At 43.7% G+C, this 18300-nt stretch overlaps 1 protein-coding gene across 1 annotated transcript in view; it reads left to right on the forward strand.

Annotated features, from left to right (window-relative positions):
* Positions 1 to 17933, forward strand: part of PRPF6 (pre-mRNA processing factor 6) — a 28034-nt gene extending 10101 nt beyond the window's left edge. Inside the window, 13 exon segments of the mRNA XM_037402425.1 lie at positions 895 to 1013; positions 1671 to 1889; positions 3508 to 3630; positions 4475 to 4596; positions 5770 to 5908; positions 6893 to 7012; positions 8263 to 8439; positions 9328 to 9351; positions 9353 to 9462; positions 9970 to 10061; positions 12077 to 12191; positions 14236 to 14362; positions 15175 to 17933. Coding sequence (XP_037258322.1) covers positions 895 to 1013; positions 1671 to 1889; positions 3508 to 3630; positions 4475 to 4596; positions 5770 to 5908; positions 6893 to 7012; positions 8263 to 8439; positions 9328 to 9351; positions 9353 to 9462; positions 9970 to 10061; positions 12077 to 12191; positions 14236 to 14362; positions 15175 to 15327 — 1640 coding nt within the window. The 3' untranslated portion in view covers positions 15328 to 17933.
* The last annotated feature ends 367 nt before the right edge of the window (positions 17934 to 18300 follow it).

Genomic DNA, 18300 nt, shown 5'->3' on the forward strand with positions numbered 1-18300 from the left:
TAGTGCGTTTGTGTACAATCACCATGGAAACAGTGAAACTAACACTGCAGTGCAGCTAATGCTAGTCATCTGTGGCGTAAGTTTAGTGACAAAAGAGTAAGAAACCTCCCTTAGTTTCTCAATGTATCTTCAAGATAGGAGGTTATGAGGAGACAGGCTGAGAAAAGTTGTTGAGATGTTAACGTTTCAGACAGCACATGGAGGACAGTCTGCAGAGGATACAGTTTCTATCAGGAGCAGCTAACTCTTGGACAAGATTAAGGATGCTTAATTAGACTCTTAATTGGGTGGAGCCCATGGTGGATTGCTGAAAAAACACTTTGGGTTCAGTGGCTTAGGGTGCTAGTGTCAGCGATGCCTTTAAGCTTTTGTGCATCGTTCTGTTTTATTTTTGCATAGCGGGCCAATAACTTTTTGGGAAGCTGTCTGTTAAGCTGTCAGGAGATGCCTATGGGAAAACTCAATTGTGAAGGGAGAGTTTCAACATCTAAGGGGCAAGGTTGTGGTATTAATTAGTGTTGAAGATGCTCCTTTTTTATAAAGGGAGACCCAGTGTGATTAGGCTATCCAATTTGAAGATCCTACTTGTGCTTATTTGTTGAGACTGGAGGCTTTGTTCAGCTAGGTGTTTTACTGAAGAGGATGCAATTACAGCTTGTACAGGGAAAAAGCTCTTGGCTCTCCAAACCTGTTTTTGATTAAGTAGGTTTTTTATTTTCTGATTTTAAGTTCTCTTGTTGAGGGAAGGGATAATAAGTATAGTTCCCTCCCTTCTCTCTTTCAAGAAATTTCATCTGTAGCAGGACAAAACCTTTACTACGTCCTCTTTAAAAAATCCAGCTCTCTTTGGAAAACTGCTTTGTCATGACTGACATAATTGTTTTGCCTCTCTAGCTCTTGAGCATGTTCCAAATTCAGTGCGTTTGTGGAAAGCAGCTGTGGAGTTAGAAGAACCTGAGGATGCCAGGATCATGCTGAGTCGGGCTGTGGAGTGCTGTCCGACAAGCGTTGAAGTAAGTTTTCAAAAAGTAAAATAAAGCAACCCCCCACACACCACTTTAGGTTGGCAGTAGAGCTTTGAAGACAAAAGGCCGGGTGAGTGCAGTGTGAGTTGTACCACACACTTTATGCCACAGTGAGAAGGGTGTGATGGGTAGTGGACTGCCCTTTTTTCTCCAGAGTTAATTATCTGGTTGTCATTATATGCCTCATTTTCCTGTGTAATTGTTACATTAGTGATGCCGGTGTGCTGCTGTGCCAGTTGTAGCCACTTAGCCATGTTCGTGTTCTGTTTAGCGCCTCAATGATTGTGAAAACAAGCACAGATACAGCCTGGGGAATCTAAACCAAAGTTGCTCGTTTCTAAAACACTGAGCCAGAGTGTTCTATTCAGCTGTTTGAAAAGCGATGTGAACAGAAAAATGTGAGTGCAGGAGCCCAGCAAACGGACATATCTTGAGATGGTTAGGGTTAAGCTTTAAGGGCAGTAGTAGGCTATTTCTATTCTATTTCTCTGTTGGTATTCTGCAGCCTGCTTATACTACTTGAGGACAGTTGCCAAGCAGAAGCAAACAACATAAAGCTGCTTATCTCTTTGGGGCAACACTGCCATAGGGCGGCGTTGTCATCTCCTTGTTCTAATCTGAAATGCATCTTTTGTTGCCCTGCAGCTGTGGCTTGCGCTGGCAAGACTGGAGACCTACGAGAATGCTCGTAAAGTCCTTAACAAAGCCCGTGAGAATATTCCAACAGATCGTCACATCTGGATTACTGCTGCCAAACTGGAGGAAGCCAATGGAAACACCCAGATGGTGGAGAAAATCATTGACAGAGCCATCACATCTCTTAGGGCTAACGGTGTGGAAATCAACAGAGAGCAATGGATACAGGTATTTGCTTGATCTTGGTTAGAGACCCTGATGGACTCTTCAGGTTCTGTTTTGAAGACCGCTGATGGTAGATATTTTAGGGTAGAGTAATTTTACTCTAGGCTTATCAGTGGAGATCCTGGTGAAGATACAAGAGGTGAAACTAAACAGCTGAGTAGAGTCAAGGCCGTAAGTGATACACTGGGGTAACTTTGCATGAGCTGAGGAATATCTGGTTCACTTTTGTCTTTGAAGATAACTGTCTTCAAGATGAAGACATGCTGCCTTAAGTAGGACAGAGGCTTTAAGCCTTCAGTGAAGGATTTTTTGCATGTGTCTCTTGGCTTAAAAGGTATCTGTTTGCCTAAGAAGTCATTGTCAGGTAGCGTTGTAAGTCAATACAAATACTGCATGTGCAGCAGGCAGGAAATGCTCTGTTAGCCCTGTATTGGCTTGTAGTCCTGAGGCTGTACAAAGTAGTCACAGCTGACGCGTGGAACTGTGTTGTACACTCACATCTACAAAACGCAGCTTCTGTGCAGGTTCGTCCCAGGTCACCATATTTTGGATGTTTTGTACTAGAGAAGTTGCAGAAATGTGTAGGGGTTTCCAGTGGTTTGATCACATTCAAAAGCTGTGGTGCTTGAGTTTCTTGAATTTAGTAGGACACTTCAAAGACCATCTAAATGGCTTGATGTTGAGGTTACAAGAACCTTTTCCCTCCTGAATATGTACTGTGCTTTGTTTAAGCATAAGTCTTTAAACCAGTTTACTTCTAAAATCACTTAGTGGGTCAAGGCAGCAAAATCTTCTTGACACACTGCTTAAGAGAGTATTGATAATGAACAAAGTACTTGTATTAAACAGATATTCTTGTTAACATCTCAAAGAACTATAATTTTCTTTAGAGCAGTAAAACAAAGGTTAATTTCAAGTTCTGTTTAAACCCACCCCACCCCCCACCACAGCCTCTGCATCGTTGTCTTCTCAAATTCCTTTTCAGTAGAGAACTATTCCATTTCTGTTATCCGATCAGAGGTCTTTAACAAGTTTAAGCAAGACATGCTTGGCTTTCTGAAAGCTTTGTATGTTAGAAAACTCCACTTTTCCACATACGCTCTGGTGAGAGCGCCTTTGCACCTTTCCCTTAGCACTGGCTGAGGGTGTATTCATTTCAATTCAGTTATTGGTTAGCCCTTATCGAGACTTAAGAATCAACTCAGAGCTGAAAGGAGGTCAGTAGTTTTAATGTTACAATTCTTTCTTCTCACCTGCATTTTTTTTTATTCACCTTCTGCATTTTTTTATTGGCCAGGTCTCTGTCTGGCCCAGCCCAGGGCAGGTCAGTAGGGCTGTAAGGGGAGATGTTTCACACTGGAAAGGTCATGCATTGTCACACTTACTCCTTTTCAGTGGATGCAATTAACATGCTCTGTTTCTTAACCAACTCCTGATTGATTCTGTGTACCTTCCTTGTGTGTGTAGGCTCACTGGTTAGTGTCAAGATATGTTTGAGTAATAAGATACTTTCAATGCGGCAGTGACCCGCAGTGTCTCTGTGCATGAGGAGTTGCTGTTGCAGGATCTAACTTCATGTGCTGAGTTGTCAAAATGAGCAGAGCTTTACTCTTGTTTCTAGGATGCCGAGGAATGTGATAAAGCTGGAAGTGTGGCCACATGCCAAGCAATCATGCGAGCTGTGATTGGGATTGGGATTGAGGAAGAAGATCGGAAACATACCTGGATGGAAGACGCAGACAGTGTATGTCCAGCTGTGATGATGGCTTTTGTTATATGGTGGTTGTTTGTTGTTTTTGGTTTGGTTTTTTTTTTAATTAGGGGAAATTGAACTGGAGCCTGGGAAATTATGCTTTTTTTTGTCAGCGAAAGTGGATGTGATTCCCACAACACCTGCTTGCATTTTGCCTATCTGCCTCTCAGGAGGTTATTGTATTTTAGACCTTTTTTCAGATTTGAATTTTTACTAAACAAAATGTTACTATGATAGATAGTTTGCTGGTTTTGGTGTGTTTTTTTTCTTTGTGTATGTGTGTGACATCAACAGAGATTGAGGTCTGGTTAAAGGAACTGGGAGTTAAGTTTAAAGGCATAAATATTGTAGCTCAGGAGTTAATTCAAGACTGGACAGTGGAGTGGGTAAAAGTTTTACCAGGCTTTCTTTGCTTTAGGGGAGTAGTTTGAACATGCACTAAAAATTAAATTATATTTCAGCATGAGAAATGTCCACTTCACTGGCCTTGAATTGGGTTTACAGCAGTAGGGGGCATATGCTGTGACGCTTATAGTTTTGCCTGTAAAACCCCAAGTGCAAACATGAGAGCCTTTACAATGCCTTGGTGATGTTTCAAGCTGTGTGTGTCAGTCCCACTGAAAGGCCAGTGGTACTTGCGCTCTGATAGAGGTACACACGAAAAGTTCTTCCCTGCTTCCTTTTAAAAAGCTGATAGCAACTGTTCTGTTATATATAATGCCCCAATGCATGTATTATTGAGAGTTCTGTGTTGAATTATGCATGTGCAGTTCTTTCTTGCACTTGATTTCAATGCAACTCTAAACTGACTTAGTTCCGATCTGGTTTTCCATAGTGTGTGGCTCATAATGCTCTGGAGTGTGCCCGAGCAATTTATGCTTATGCCTTGCAAGTTTTCCCGAGCAAGAAAAGCGTGTGGCTGCGAGCAGCATACTTCGAAAAGAATCATGGAACAAGGTATGTGTGCTCCATAATCCTTGGGTGAAGGGCTTCGTCCTTCTTGCCAGGTGAGAGATGGGGGAGGGAGGAAAGCTAGATGGCCTTGAAAGAAAAGGCCAATGACCCCTGAAGCGGTGTGTTGCACGTGCAGAGTTAGTTCAGCTGGTGGAAACTTGCTGGCATTGTTTGCAGGTCTGACCTTCTTCGTTATTGTTGTGGTCTGAACATCTTTTGTTTTTATGAAGTCATAAAAAGTTTTTTGGCAGCAGGGATTACTTGGTAAAAATAGCTGTGAGTAGGCAAGGTAGGGATAGTTGTCTTTGTGAAGACATTTCTAGAAAAAGTTGGGAATACAAATCACCGAGAAATACAGCACGTGTTTATTTTTCATAGATGAACTACTTCATCGCTGCAGCTGGCTGAGCATCTCTGGCATTTTCTGATTGAATATACTGTGAATGTGTATCACATTCTTAATTAAGATTAATGTTATACTGTCACAGCTCAGGCCTCTTTTTTTTTTTTTTTTTTTTTTAAAGTTTATTCATAAAGCTTTACACGTCTGAAACTTTCTGTCCAAAGTTTAGTATAAAGCAAACAATGCAATAGACCGCTTAAACACGTGGAGTCGTACTTATTGGAGCCAACAAGACTGCAGTGTGGAAGTGAGTGCAGATGCTGCGTTCTGCCTCATTCAGCCCCTTCTGGTTTGTTTTTTTTTAACAAGTATGTCTCATTTTTGATGTTTTTCTCCTGTTTTTCCCAGTGGTGGCTGGCTTTTAATCCCCTTGTTCTGCCTGAAAAGTGTGTTTTCCAGAGAAGGAAAAAAATTTCAGTAAGATCAAGCCAGCTTCATCTAACAATTCTGAAAAACTTCCTGTCTCAGTTTCTACTAAGGTTTTTTAGGAAGAACAACTCTTTCCAAGACAGATGAGCTGTTTGTGCACAGGGTCTTTCTGCAGAGGCTATCAAAGAAAGGTGTCTGAACAATGAGCCGTTTGTGGAGTGCTGATTTCAGAACCCTTGTGAAAAAAGACCCCACCCTTTCCTTGTTATGAAACAACTTATCAAGGTTTACAACGTTGGACTTTGCAACGATATTTATAACATTGAGTGATAGTGGAAATGGTGTGTGAGAGCTCGTCTTTGGCATTATTTCGGGTGATTGTAACTTGCTCTTTCTTGTCTCAGGGAATCCTTGGAGGCTCTTTTGCAGAGAGCTGTTGCTCACTGTCCCAAAGCAGAAGTGCTCTGGCTTATGGGAGCCAAATCAAAGTGGTTGGCGGGAGATGTGCCAGCAGCCAGAAGCATTTTGGCCCTGGCTTTCCAGGTGGGTATGTTAGGCTTGTGTGACGGTGTTAAGTACAACTGGTAAAGAATACAGAGTAGGCTTTTTCTGTCAATACCTGATTCCTGCTGCCTTTCAAAATGATGAGGGCTTCCGCTGTTCTTTGGTTGTCTTCTGTGGCAAAATGTTCTCCTGTAAAATAGCAGCAGGCTGGAAGCAAGAGCGTATTCCCACTCTTTTAGTAGTACCACACCAGTTTCTGAGTTCATGGACCATTAATTTTGCTACCAGGGCTCCCACCAACTGCAGTCATGGATCAAAATCTGCTTGTCTTGGGTCACCTATCTCCTGACTAAAAAAACCCCTAATTAATTGGGTTACTGCATTACTTAGTTTTGGACCAAACCAGCTAATCCCCGGCTAAATGAGTGGACTTGGCTGCTGGATGCTGAAAGGATGGGCAGAGTGGTACAGTTCTAATGGCAACGAGGCTTGAAAGCTAAGTGATAGCAAAAGAAATGGCAGGTCCTGAGATGGAAGGTGAAAGATACTTACTTCCTAAATTCTTGGTGCTTGGTGCTTTTTGTTACCGTCCTGGAGATGTCTTGACATGGTTGCCACTGAAATGACTTCTACTGGAGGAGCTTTCACAGACCTCAGTTGGGAATTCAAGCTTTTTTTTTTTTTTTTTTGCTCAGGGATAATATAATGAGGGTCTCATTGTGGCAGACCCTATGATGTTTTTGGTATTTAAACTGGAAGTTCAGAAGATCAAGCATTAATGCTTTTCAACAATTGAGAAGCATCCAACTTCTAAACTGGCATATATCTTTGTGTTGCGCATCTGTTTTGGAGAATTTCTATAAACTTCAAAGGTCAAAGAAAATGGGGAGGAGCTTGAACTGAAAAAAAATCCTACTGTGGATTGACAAAGCTCTGATTTCAATTTTAATCTGGATCAAACGAAGGATTAAATCTGCTGTTGATTCACTGTATACATTTGTCTGTCATTTTATGTTCTTGCAGGCCAACCCCAACAGCGAGGAGATCTGGCTTGCTGCCGTGAAGCTCGAGTCAGAAAACAATGAATATGAAAGAGCAAGGAGGCTGCTGGCAAAAGCTCGAAGCAGTGCCCCCACTGCAAGGGTAAGGATGTGTGAAGGGTGGAGAGGCTGAGACCTCGCTTGGCCACGGGGGAGCTGAGACGGAAGGAGGAGTTCCTTCAGTTCTGCGGCCTTAGCGATTGACCGCATGGCTCCCTGCCATTGCCTTTTGCAGGCATGTGGCCGCTTTGCTGCAGCGCTTCTCCAGCAAATTGCGACACAAAATCACGGCATGATGGGAAAAAAAAGGCTAGGATCAAGTGAAGGGTTTCAGTTTTTATGACACAAATGGCAAAAGTCAGGAAATTCCCAGTTTACAGCTGTTTGTATAATGTTCATGTTGCATAAAAGCATGTCTTGGAAAAAAGAGAGAAAATACTTTCGCAGAAGACTCACTTAGGGTTGCTGTGCTAAAGAGAGCTCTGGTTGAGTTTGTTGTTTAAAGTTACACTCTTTGTGTTTATCTCTAGAGTTACATCTGGTATGATAAACTTTGCTGATTTTCAGCTGTTTGTACTGAACCATTTTTAACTTGTCCAAGCCAAAGAAAAACTGGTTTGGTCTCCATCCCCTGTCATGTCCATTCCCTGCCCTGCCTCCCCCTGCCAATTTGTGCTTCATCATAGATCTTTTAAACTGTCCTCTTCATCTTGCGTCAGTCAGGCAGCTTCTCTCCAGCTGGCAGCTGGGGCTCCAGCTCTGGTCTCAGACTTCGTGGCTCCCTGGCGAAGTCATGGAGGGGGAGAATTTGGGAACGGGGAGGATGGGGATCAGAGAGTAGTGAAACAACCTTCAGTCTATAATTTATATCTCGTAGCTGTCATTCCCATCTGTAGCCAAAAGAAAGGCATGTGGGGGCAGAAAAGTGTGTGTACCGGTTTGTAATTAGCAGGACAGCAGCTGCGACTGGAAGCCATAGGTAAGAACAGGTGGTCTTGGTAGCTTGGATCTAAGGAGGTCAGGTTGTACTGATGAAACAGGCTCAAATTGTTAATTGGTTCTGCTCTTAAAGCTATGCTCTTTGTACAGATGATATAGAAATGTCAACTCTATGCTAACTGATAAAATATAGGTTGATCATGCTGTTCCAGCTTCTTTAATATTTGCATTTACCTTTCTCATTGTTATCTGTTTCCACTGTTACTTAACCCTGGTATTTATATATTATTTTTTTTACAATTTTATTTCAAACTGTAGCTAATCAATAACATTCTAATGTATGAAAGTGGGAACCCACCGTGTTGATGGGCTTTCAATGGCTGTTAGTGTTAAACAGCTCTGGTTTGTTCTTAGGTCTTCATGAAGTCTGTGAAGTTAGAGTGGGTGCTTGGGAACATTGCTGCAGCCCAGGAGCTTTGTGAGGAAGCCCTGAAGCACTATGAGGACTTCCCCAAACTGTGGATGATGAAAGGACAAATTGAAGAACAAAAAGAGCTGGTAGAGAAAGCACGGGAGGCTTATAATCAAGGGGTAAGTTGTATGTTATTGCAAGTTTGCTTTGTGCTTCTGGCATGGAGAGATGTCTCTCTTCGAATCAAAATGGGGAGGGCTGTGTCCTAAACTAACCGAAGAAATTATTTCTGTCCTCTGTCATTGGTTAAAACAATAAGTAAACGAAAAAAATTAGGACCTTGAAATAAGATTTTTTTTTTTTTACCCAGTATCTATGTGCAAAATTCACTTTCTTGCTTGCTTGAGTTTGCTGTATGCTTGACTCCTCACTGGTAGGAAAAAAAAGGCATTTCACAATAATCCTCTCAGACCTGTAAAGACTAAAAGCAGAACTCTTGAGAGAAAAGCCTCTGAACGAGCTTTTAGATACACACTGTAAAAGGAGATGGTCTACAGAGCACTCGTGTCTCTTTTAAATGGTAATTGGTGTCCTTGGGTAGGAATGGTTCTGAAAGTCGTCAGCCATGAAGGTAATGTGGAAGCAGGTTTCTGCCAGTGTCCTATCCTAATGACTTCCCGGCCTTCAAAGGCAGTGTGTTCCCTGAGCACTCTGTTGCTGTAGTTTGGGTGTGTCTAAGAGCTTTCCATCTCCAGATGAAACACAGATTTTAGGTGTATTATTAAAGGAGATGTATTCTTTCTCTTGCTACTGGCATAGCTCAGTCATAGTTGATGTACTCAGCTGTTCTGGATAGAGGGGAAACTTGACTCTGGTACTGTTCTGTGCTGTAAGACTAACCAGAAATTTGAGCAATGTAATCAACTTTGTCTCTCTTTTTCTAAGCTCTCCAGGAGGATGCAGGGAGGGAAATTCTCTTCTGTAGGTGTTACGTAGATTTGGAAAAATAAAAATAAAAATCTTGTATCACCATAGTCCTTTTTTTTTTTTTTTTTTTTCCCAAACAGTTGAAGAAGTGCCCCCATTCCATACCCCCTGTGGCTTTTGCTCTCCAGGCTGGAGGAGAAAGTTGGACAGTTGACTAGAGCAAGAGCCATCTTGGAAAAGTCTCGCCTCAAGAATCCAAAGAATCCAGATCTCTGGTGAGTTGTGTGGAGATGAACTGAATTTGGGCTACAAAGCCCATGCATTCTTCAGGCCAGCTATTTTACATCATCTTCAGCCATTTGAACCTGGAACTTATGACCATGCCTATCCTAGAGTTTCTTCTAGACTAACAACTTCTTCTGAATACCAGAAATGCTTTGGTGATCCTGGCTAGTATGTAGCTACTCTAAGGAGCTGGGGACTTGTTTCTTTACTGACAGTTGTAGTGCACACAGTATGAAAACCCAAGGATTCTTCATCTCTGTTATAGTCCCTTCTCAGATTGTTTTTGATATAGAATAAAAGAGAATATATATAGAAAATTACAGAGTAAAGGTCATGTTTATTTTCAGATGGAGAAGATTGACATGTCAGTTACCTACAGGTATTCAGAATATGAGCAGATGTTTGCAATTTCTAGTGACCTTCATGTGACCTGCTGTTTGTTCCTGCCTAGTGAGTATGTTGTTATAAATATCATCACTGAGTTTCTTCCTTAACAGGTTGGAGTCTGTGCGACTGGAGTACAGAGCTGGGCTAAAGAATATTGCAAATACTTTGATGGCCAAGGCATTGCAAGAGTGCCCCAATTCAGGTGAGCTGGATCTCATTTCCATCTTAAACATGGTTGTTTTGCCTAGCTGATAAAGCGCTATCTTTTTCCAAGATGTCCTTTCTAGCCATGTCTTAAAATACTGAGTTTTGGGGAGGTGTCAGTCATTGTTCTGCAAACGTTGTTGAGGATCTTTGTGAATATTCCCAGTTGCTTTGTGCTGTCTCACACCAGAGAGGTCACAGGTTGGTGCTCGTTCCATTTTGCTGCAGTACCCGCTATATTATTGGGTCTGTGGTCCGCAGTTTATTCCCAGGTTTCCTGGGAAAGCATCTTGGATGCAGGTGGCTTTTTGCTGAAACTGGTAGAAGTCTGCTAAGGTTTCAAATTGAAGAAAGACTCTTGAGTGTTTGTAGTTAGGAAGTTCAGTGGGAAAAGAGTGGGTATTTCCCTGTCTCACTGGAGTACAGCTGGCTATAGGAGACTTCTTGTTGGTTTGCCTACGCTGGTTGCACTGCTAACTGTGTGCTAAATAACCTGTGCTGGCAGCAAAATTCAGTTATGGTCATGATTAGGGGATCATGTACCATAAATATGTAGTCCTGGGTTTTGACTGTTTAAACTCATTTAAGAAAAGGCTGATAAATCTTATAATAGGCTGATAGGTCAGTTGGTTCTAACCAGCAGTGGAAACATTTCCCTCTTGGGATGGGAGGAGAAAGTGCATAATGCTTCCCTATTTTTTGACGGAATTGCAGGAAGACAATTATTTAAATGTGTTGACATCTTTGGAGAGGTGTCACATAACTACAAAACTTAGTGGTCTGCTGCAGGGCAAGCCTTTCTAGCTCGCCTTCAGGGTAGGTTTTGAAAGGTGTTCAGTTGGTGGCTGCTTTAAGTCCCTGTGAAGTAATTGGAAATAAGTGACTTTTATGACATGATAAACTCATTGCAAGCTGCTCACCATGTGAGTGGGTCAACAAAGCAATACCACCCAAGTCCTACTTTGTTTTGTGAATGACCTAATGCTTAATGAGTGTTTGCCACCACAGGCTTTTTTACAGAATCTTCCTGTTGCTATGGAAATGGGCAGCAGGATCTCAGTTTTTGTTTAAATAAAAACGCTTCCAACTCTATCTTAAAGCTCTACAAACCAGAATAAAAGCCTGCAGAAATTAGCTTATTGGACACCTACGGTCATGTAAACTAGAGACTTGAGTCCATTGATTGCTGAATTGATTCCTGCTTGCTTATGACTGATGTAGACAGGCAGCATGAAGAGTAAAACTGAAATGTAGTGGTGGTTGTGTCCTCAGCAGGCCTGAAAATGTGGTTTGACCCTATATATAAAGAGCAAGAAGAGAGTTCTGCTCCAATCTGTCGCTGCAGTCATCAACGCTTGTGTATATTCCTGTGGGGCAGTTTATAGGAAGTGAGAGCACTTTGATAGAGTCCTGGCAGACACAAGTTTTCAGGCTTTACTTTGAAGTGATCAGCAGGTGTGGCTGGCTGACATGAGAAACAGAAGATTTCATGCTCCCCTGAGCATATTTCCTTCCTTGCTTTCAGCGGTGAAAGGAGCTGGGGATTAAACCTGGCTTTCCTGGACCTATGTTGTCCTTGATCGTATGTGTGGAGAGCCAGCATCAATAAGACTGGTGCTCTCTGGCACCCTCGAAACTGCTTCCAGATGGTGTACTCTGCATCTTCTGGGACTTCTGCCACTGCAGTTTTGCCATTCAGACAAATGGTTATCTTTCATTTTTGAAAGGCTGATTTGCCCTCCCTTGTTCAATTGCTTGCAGTGGGTTAGCGCACAGCAGTGTGGGGAGCACTGAAGCTGCAGGAGGGTTATGGTACAGGGGCGTTCAGAACTGAAGGTCCAGCATGTAGCTAAAAATTCAGAGCCCTGAATGAGTTATCCATGCAGAAAGAATGATCTGGGATGAGGCTGGGATACCGATGACCACCAGGGTGGGGGCAGTAGCACTGCTTGTGTTGGGGAGGGTTAATCTCAGAAAAAACGCTAAACAATCTTCCTGCTTGACTTGATGAAGGAATCCTGTGGTCAGAAGCAATTTTCCTTGAAGCGCGACCGCAACGAAAGACCAAGAGTGTGGACGCTCTCAAGAAGTGTGAACATGACCCACATGTCCTGTTGGCTGTGGCCAAGTGAGTTCCTGCACTTGATGGAGTAATAATACCCATTTCTCTGTGTGGCTGCATCCATGGTGAAACACTGCGCTCAAGCACGACCATGTGATTCTGGCTGCAGCAGCTCTAATAAGCCCCAAAGCAAGTAACAGCTCTCAAGCTGTCTCCTAGTAACTGTGCAAATATCTCGCTTGATTCAAAGCAGGGGATGTCAACCTGCCCTCAGGCTGTTCTGGTGGGTCTGGGACTGCAGCACAGACAATACATTCACACAGAGTTCCTTTCCAGGGCTGGGTATTGGCACTCAAATGGCTGGCTTTCTGTCCCTTGAAAGGGTTTTTGGTGTGCTTTCAGGTGAACCAGGCTTATTTAAGATTTTTAGGATGTTTTAAGTATATGTAAAAATAAGGACAATTTTGGCTGATTATTTTTCAGTTTTTATGTGGCTGTGTATTCTTCATCTTTTCTCTCTGTCCTAGATTCTATCAGATTTTTTTTAATCCTGAGCTAGATTCTGTGCTGTCATGTTCTTCTCCCCTCCTGAATTTCTATTATGTCAGTTTTCTTCAATTGTGGCCCTTCCTGGAATGCAGACTACCACTCATACTGTAGTTTGCTTCCCTGAAATGCAAAGATAATCTACTAGGAATTGTTGTCTTGTCTAGATCAAGTTGTGAGGCTTCCAGTGATGAAAAACTGCTGTTAGAATTGACTTACACCACATCCTTCCTGATCTGATGTGCGAACAGCTCTACAGCAGTCATGATTGGAACAAACTTACTTTTCTTCCTTTGTGAATACCAGAAGTGGTTAATGCAGGAGGCATTTTGCCTGAACAGTTGCCCAATTCTTTCACAACTCTTTTTTTTTTTTTTATAAGCCAAAGAAAACTGTAGGATACACTCCAGTGACTGCAACACTGGGTTCTGCCAGATAATGACAGCTGACTTGTTCAGCATTAGCAGCAAGTGAGAAAAATGTTAACTTTTGCTTGATGGGAACTGCTTCCAGGCCCCTTCTGGTGCAGCCTCAGAGAATTTAGCAGCTAATCCCAACACAAACAGCTTCCACCTCCCATCATGACTTGCATGTAGGTACAGTAATACCATCGTGTCACACATCTGTGAAAAACTTTTGTTAAATATGTTGCTGAAAATGGCCACTACTTGCAGGTGTTAAGCCTCTGCTATCATTGTTCGCGCTCTTTTAAATCACAGTTTATTTAACACGGAACAATCAAGAGTATTATAGGGCTTAAAAACAATCACATAAGCTGTATAATTTTATGACTGGCTAAGCTCTTTATGAGGGATGGCTGTCTGATCTGATAATGACCTTACTAGCTCAAATGAACTCTTTACTGCAAAGGAGTGAAACCAAGAGTCTATTGACTCAGCTGGTTAATTACTGGGGAGAGATTTCAGAATTCGTGAGTACCTTTATGAAATGGCAGCAGCCAGGCTGGGTGCCAGGATGAGATTTGAGTGTGGAAGCTTACGTGCTCACCTTTCCTCGTAAAGTGGAGCTGACAAGCTAGGTCTGCTCCCCTAAACTGTGCTTTGTGGATGTGAACGCGTGTCTGCACACAACTGTGGCTCTAGGAACCTGCAGGCCATTTTCACCTTTTCAAAGTTACTTAGTTGTTAGAGGCTAAAATCAACTTGAAATAATAAATGGGAGGAGGAGGAGATGAGGGCATATGATCCTGTCTCTTCAGACACCAAATCTGCAACAGCAAAATTAAGCAATTGAGTTAGCAAAGATTGGGCTCAGAGAGTAATATTTCCGCCTCTCAGGGTTGTCCGTGTCTTCTTGGCACCAAGTTCACCTGCTTCACTAGGGGAGAGTGAAGAGGAGGTGGTGGATGGTCTTTTTGGTCCTCTTGGATCTCTTTCCTTCCCAGGGGAAGGTCAGTCAGCAGGTGCCCACAAAAGCTGTGCTGTTTCCTCCTTGGGAGAGCAAAGAATTGAGATATCTGTAGAGCCTCTAAGTTGGGAGTGCTTGCAGGTTGGCACGTTCCTCTAAAAAGAGACTGTTGACTCACTTTTGCTTTTCTCAACAGGCTGTTCTGGAGTGAGCGTAAAATAACCAAGGCCAGAGAATGGTTCCACCGAACAGTGAAAATAGATTCAGACCTGGGGGATGCCTGGGCTTTCTTCTACAAATTTGAGCTCCAGCATGGCACAGAGGTGAGTGCGTCCCTGGGAGCAGGGAGCTGGGGAAGGCAGCAGGGATCTCTGGCTGGTGTTGGGTACCTGGTCCTGGGGATGGCTGCGGTGCTGGGCTGGGCACGCTGCTGCTGCTGCCTGTGTGGCTCAGATGAGGCTATGGCTGTCGTGCTTGGTCATGAGTGAGCACGAGCAGGCCTGTGTGGTGGCTCTTTCAAGGCTCTGTTGTTAGCCGATCTGTCTTTCAGGCTGCTTTGCTGTCCACAGTTATGCTAGTTTGTGCAAAAATCTGTGAAACCTTTCTTCTGTAAAATACAAGCTTTCTTGTAGGTGACTTTCTTGTAACTGCTGCGCTGGGTTTGTGTAACTAGTGCTGTTTCTTCACAAGTGTCAAGCACAGGTTGCACGTGAACACAGCCAGAGGAACAGTCTGTTCTAATCCCTTATGGCAGTTTTTACTGCCTGATATTATTGAAATAATGGGAGTGTTTACCTTCTGATTGCAGAGAGACCTCTCACTTGACTGATCTCCTGCAGGTGGTAAAGCAAAGGAAGCTTCTCTGCAGTTCCTCTGGTGTAGTCAAAACTTGCCTGACTGTAATTTGGCCAGTTTGTTCAGCAAGGCAGGAGAGCTGCTGCCTCTGAATTTTGACTCAGGCTTCTGTACTGCCTTTAAAAAACAAACAAAAACCCAACAAACCAAACCAAAACACCCACCAGAAGCTTTGGAAGAGTGTTTTGAATTGGCGAGGGAATTGTTAAAATTTTGGCTCTGTGCTGGAACAAACCAGGGTGTTAAGAGACTTGCAAACTGTCGTTTCTCTTCCTTATAGGAACAACAAGAAGAGGTGAGGAAGCGCTGTGAGAACGCCGAACCTCGCCACGGAGAGCTCTGGTGTGATGTCTCCAAGGACATAGAGAATTGGCAGAAAAAGATCGGAGAGATTCTTGTGCTTGTGGCAGCCAAGCTTAAAAATACCTTCTAGAGTGTGCTGGTTTCAGCTGCGTTAATCATCTCTGTAGGACTTGTCTGCTTACCTGCTTTTGGTGCGTTCGCCCTTATGGTGGTACAGATTTTGGAGGACAGGAGGTCGGTGGTGGTATGAAAGATCTTCCAAAAAGAAAAGCCACTTCCTTCTGTTCCCAGCGATAGTGCTCTTGGCTCACACAACGCGGTCATCGGCTTCTGCAACACCTCTGAACGTTGTTGCTGGTGTCATGTAGGAGAGACGAGCGGTCTTGTGGGGCTCCACTGGCGTTTTGATGCCTGAATCCCCCCTGTAAATACAAGCTTTAATTAGTGCTTGTATGAATTCTGGTATCTGGCAGTGCCTCTGGTTTCTTCCCTAGCATGTGTTCCCGTCCTGTCCCCGTTTGTGCAGTTTCTGTCATGTTTGGCCCGTCTGGTGCTGGTTCCTTGTCAGCAGATCTCGTTTGTTGCTGTTTGAGCTCACTGAACATCCTTGAAGGAGACGAGTGGAGTTCTGTTGGGGGAAGACAAGCAGCCCAGGGGAAGGACTGGGCTGTGCTGGCCCCTCTTGTTTTTTTTCCCTCCCCCCCCCCCCTTTTTTTTTTACCCCCTTCTTTTTTTTAAGTTTTTTGCCACAAGCCTGGTTTAGCTTGGTCTTCTGGCAGGCTGCAACACAACTCAGAAGTATTCCTCAAACCTGAGCAGATGGAGCATTTTGTGAAATTCAAGAGCATATTTTTAGAAACTTCTTCCTTGATTTTTTTAGATGTATATAGTATAACCTTATTCTTTTAGGTGTCTGATTTCACTAAAGGCAGTGGTATTTTGAAGTAAGGCAAAATCCTGCGGTCCCTGAAGGCCCTTTTGAAGGAACAACATTTATTTAGAGTCATTGAGAGACTGCACACTTTTATGGTGGCAACTGCTTTCAGTTGGGATGTTTGGGATGATGCTTTTCAAGCACAGGTGGAAAAAGCAAATTAGTGAGAGGAAAAGCTCTGTGTTTGGGACCCTTTGTAAACTGTCTTCAATTTTCTACACTTGTGATCTGTATTATTTTGACCTCCAAAAACTTGACTTTCTTGTGATTATTGAATGAAACTTAATGTCTTATGTGTTAGAATATAGCAAAAGTATCCAGGTCTGTGTGTGTGCGTTATATCATGTATTTAGTTGGAGGTCAAAACCTCTTATCACTTTTTTGGACATTAGTATGTATAAAATACAGCTTGGGGGTTTTTTTTCTGTTTCCTTATGTTCTCTTTTAATGTGGTCTTGCCCTTTGACTCTGGGAAGAGTGGGTCTGATAGCAGAAACCTTTGAACTTATCAGGCTCCCACCACTGTAGGGGCATATCTGCCAGTGGTGCTTACACCAGGCTGTGCTACAGCCTTTTGCCAAAAAGAATGAGAAGCCATGTCTCTTAACATCAAAGTAGCAACGGTTGGTCTTGAAGCAAAAGCCTGTTTTTCTCTCCGTTTATAACAGAAACTCTTGTGCTTTCTCTTGGAATAGTTGGTGAAAGCATGTGAAGCTGCATTTGCATTAAGGAGGGTGTAGATCACGGATGTCCCGTGGAATTGTAGTTTCCCAAAGGTGAGTGAGAGATGTTGGGAGTTGAGAGACTCAGGGATTTCATGCGGCACCCTTCCTGTATGTGGGCTGATGCAAGGGGGAAGGGAGTTCAGGGAGCAGAATGGACACATTGCTGTTGTGAAAAGGAGAGGGTAGATGTGGGAGGGGAACGTGGCTGGACAGGGATTTCAAGACTGAGCCAGAAACTACGGGAGAAATGAAATGTCGAAAAATAGTTTTCAATGCATGCTGTTCTTCAGCTTCTCACGTGGCTTTTACTCTTCCTCCATAAGGTGATCTGTGTAAGTGCTCAGACATGGGAGCTGTGTCCCACTTCTCTGGGAAGGGAACAAGGCTTTTCAGTTGCTGTGGCCCTTCCTAGCACAGCAGTGTGCTTGGGAGAGCTGGGTGCCAGTGGTGCGTGAATTCCTCTGCCCTGCAGTGCTCTCCTTTGGTGGCTGCGGAGTTGAGGTGGGGAGGGACGGCTGGAACCGCAGTGGCATGGCTGTTCTCACTGGAGAAATTCCCAGCTTGTGCTTGGAGCATCTCCCTTGCGCCAGATACTGTGTGTGCACCCACCGACTGGGATCCGTGTGCTTCCCCTGCCCCTTGCTTGGGTGGCGGCACCACATCCCTTAGGGGTTTGTTGGGAAAGGCTACCCAAGAGCCCTGGGATTGAGAAAATGCATGGGAAGGACTTGCTGGAGTTGCTCCTCGTGGGTGGTGAGAGGAAGAGGTTGGTTCCAGCGCTGCACGCCGGGATGTGCTGGGAGCTCTGCTGGGTGCTGCACTGCATCCTTGCAGCTCTGAGCTCCTTTTGCCACCAGCTTTTTTGTACCTGCAGCTTCCCCTTCCCCTGGCCAGGGTGGTGGTTATGTCCCTGGGGTTTGGGATTTTTTATTTTATTATTTTCTTTAGGTAAAAGGGCTCATCAATCTTGGAGCCTTTTAATGTTTGTAGATGTCTTCGTGTTTTTTAAATGGATTATGGCACCTACGAATTTTAACTATATATGGAGCTCAATAAACAAGTTATATGGGTCCTGTCTGCAGCGGTATGTTGTTGTGTACACCGCCGTTCCCACTTCACGTGGAAGAACATTCTTGCCCATTCTTGCCAAGCAGAAGCCTGATTATTCAACCATTTCTCTTACTAAACCACATGCCCTCCACTCCTCAGTGGAGCCTTGTTGCTGTCAGTTCATTTTTTCCCATTTTATCCTATACAAAAGCAAGTGAACTTGAGTCAGGGCAGTTTTCCGTGCCTGGGCTGGCGTGCTGATGCTGACGTGCCCGTTCAAAACTCGGAGGGGAAGCTGGAAGCGCGGGGACAGCATGCGCGTAGGTATTGCAGGGGTCTCGCTCTGGATGGTCACTTCTGCTACGCGCGCTGTGCAGTTGTTCGGGCTGATGGG

This window comes from Falco rusticolus, chromosome 10, assembly GCF_015220075.1.
Source record: "Falco rusticolus isolate bFalRus1 chromosome 10, bFalRus1.pri, whole genome shotgun sequence".
Taxonomy (NCBI): domain Eukaryota; kingdom Metazoa; phylum Chordata; class Aves; order Falconiformes; family Falconidae; genus Falco; species Falco rusticolus.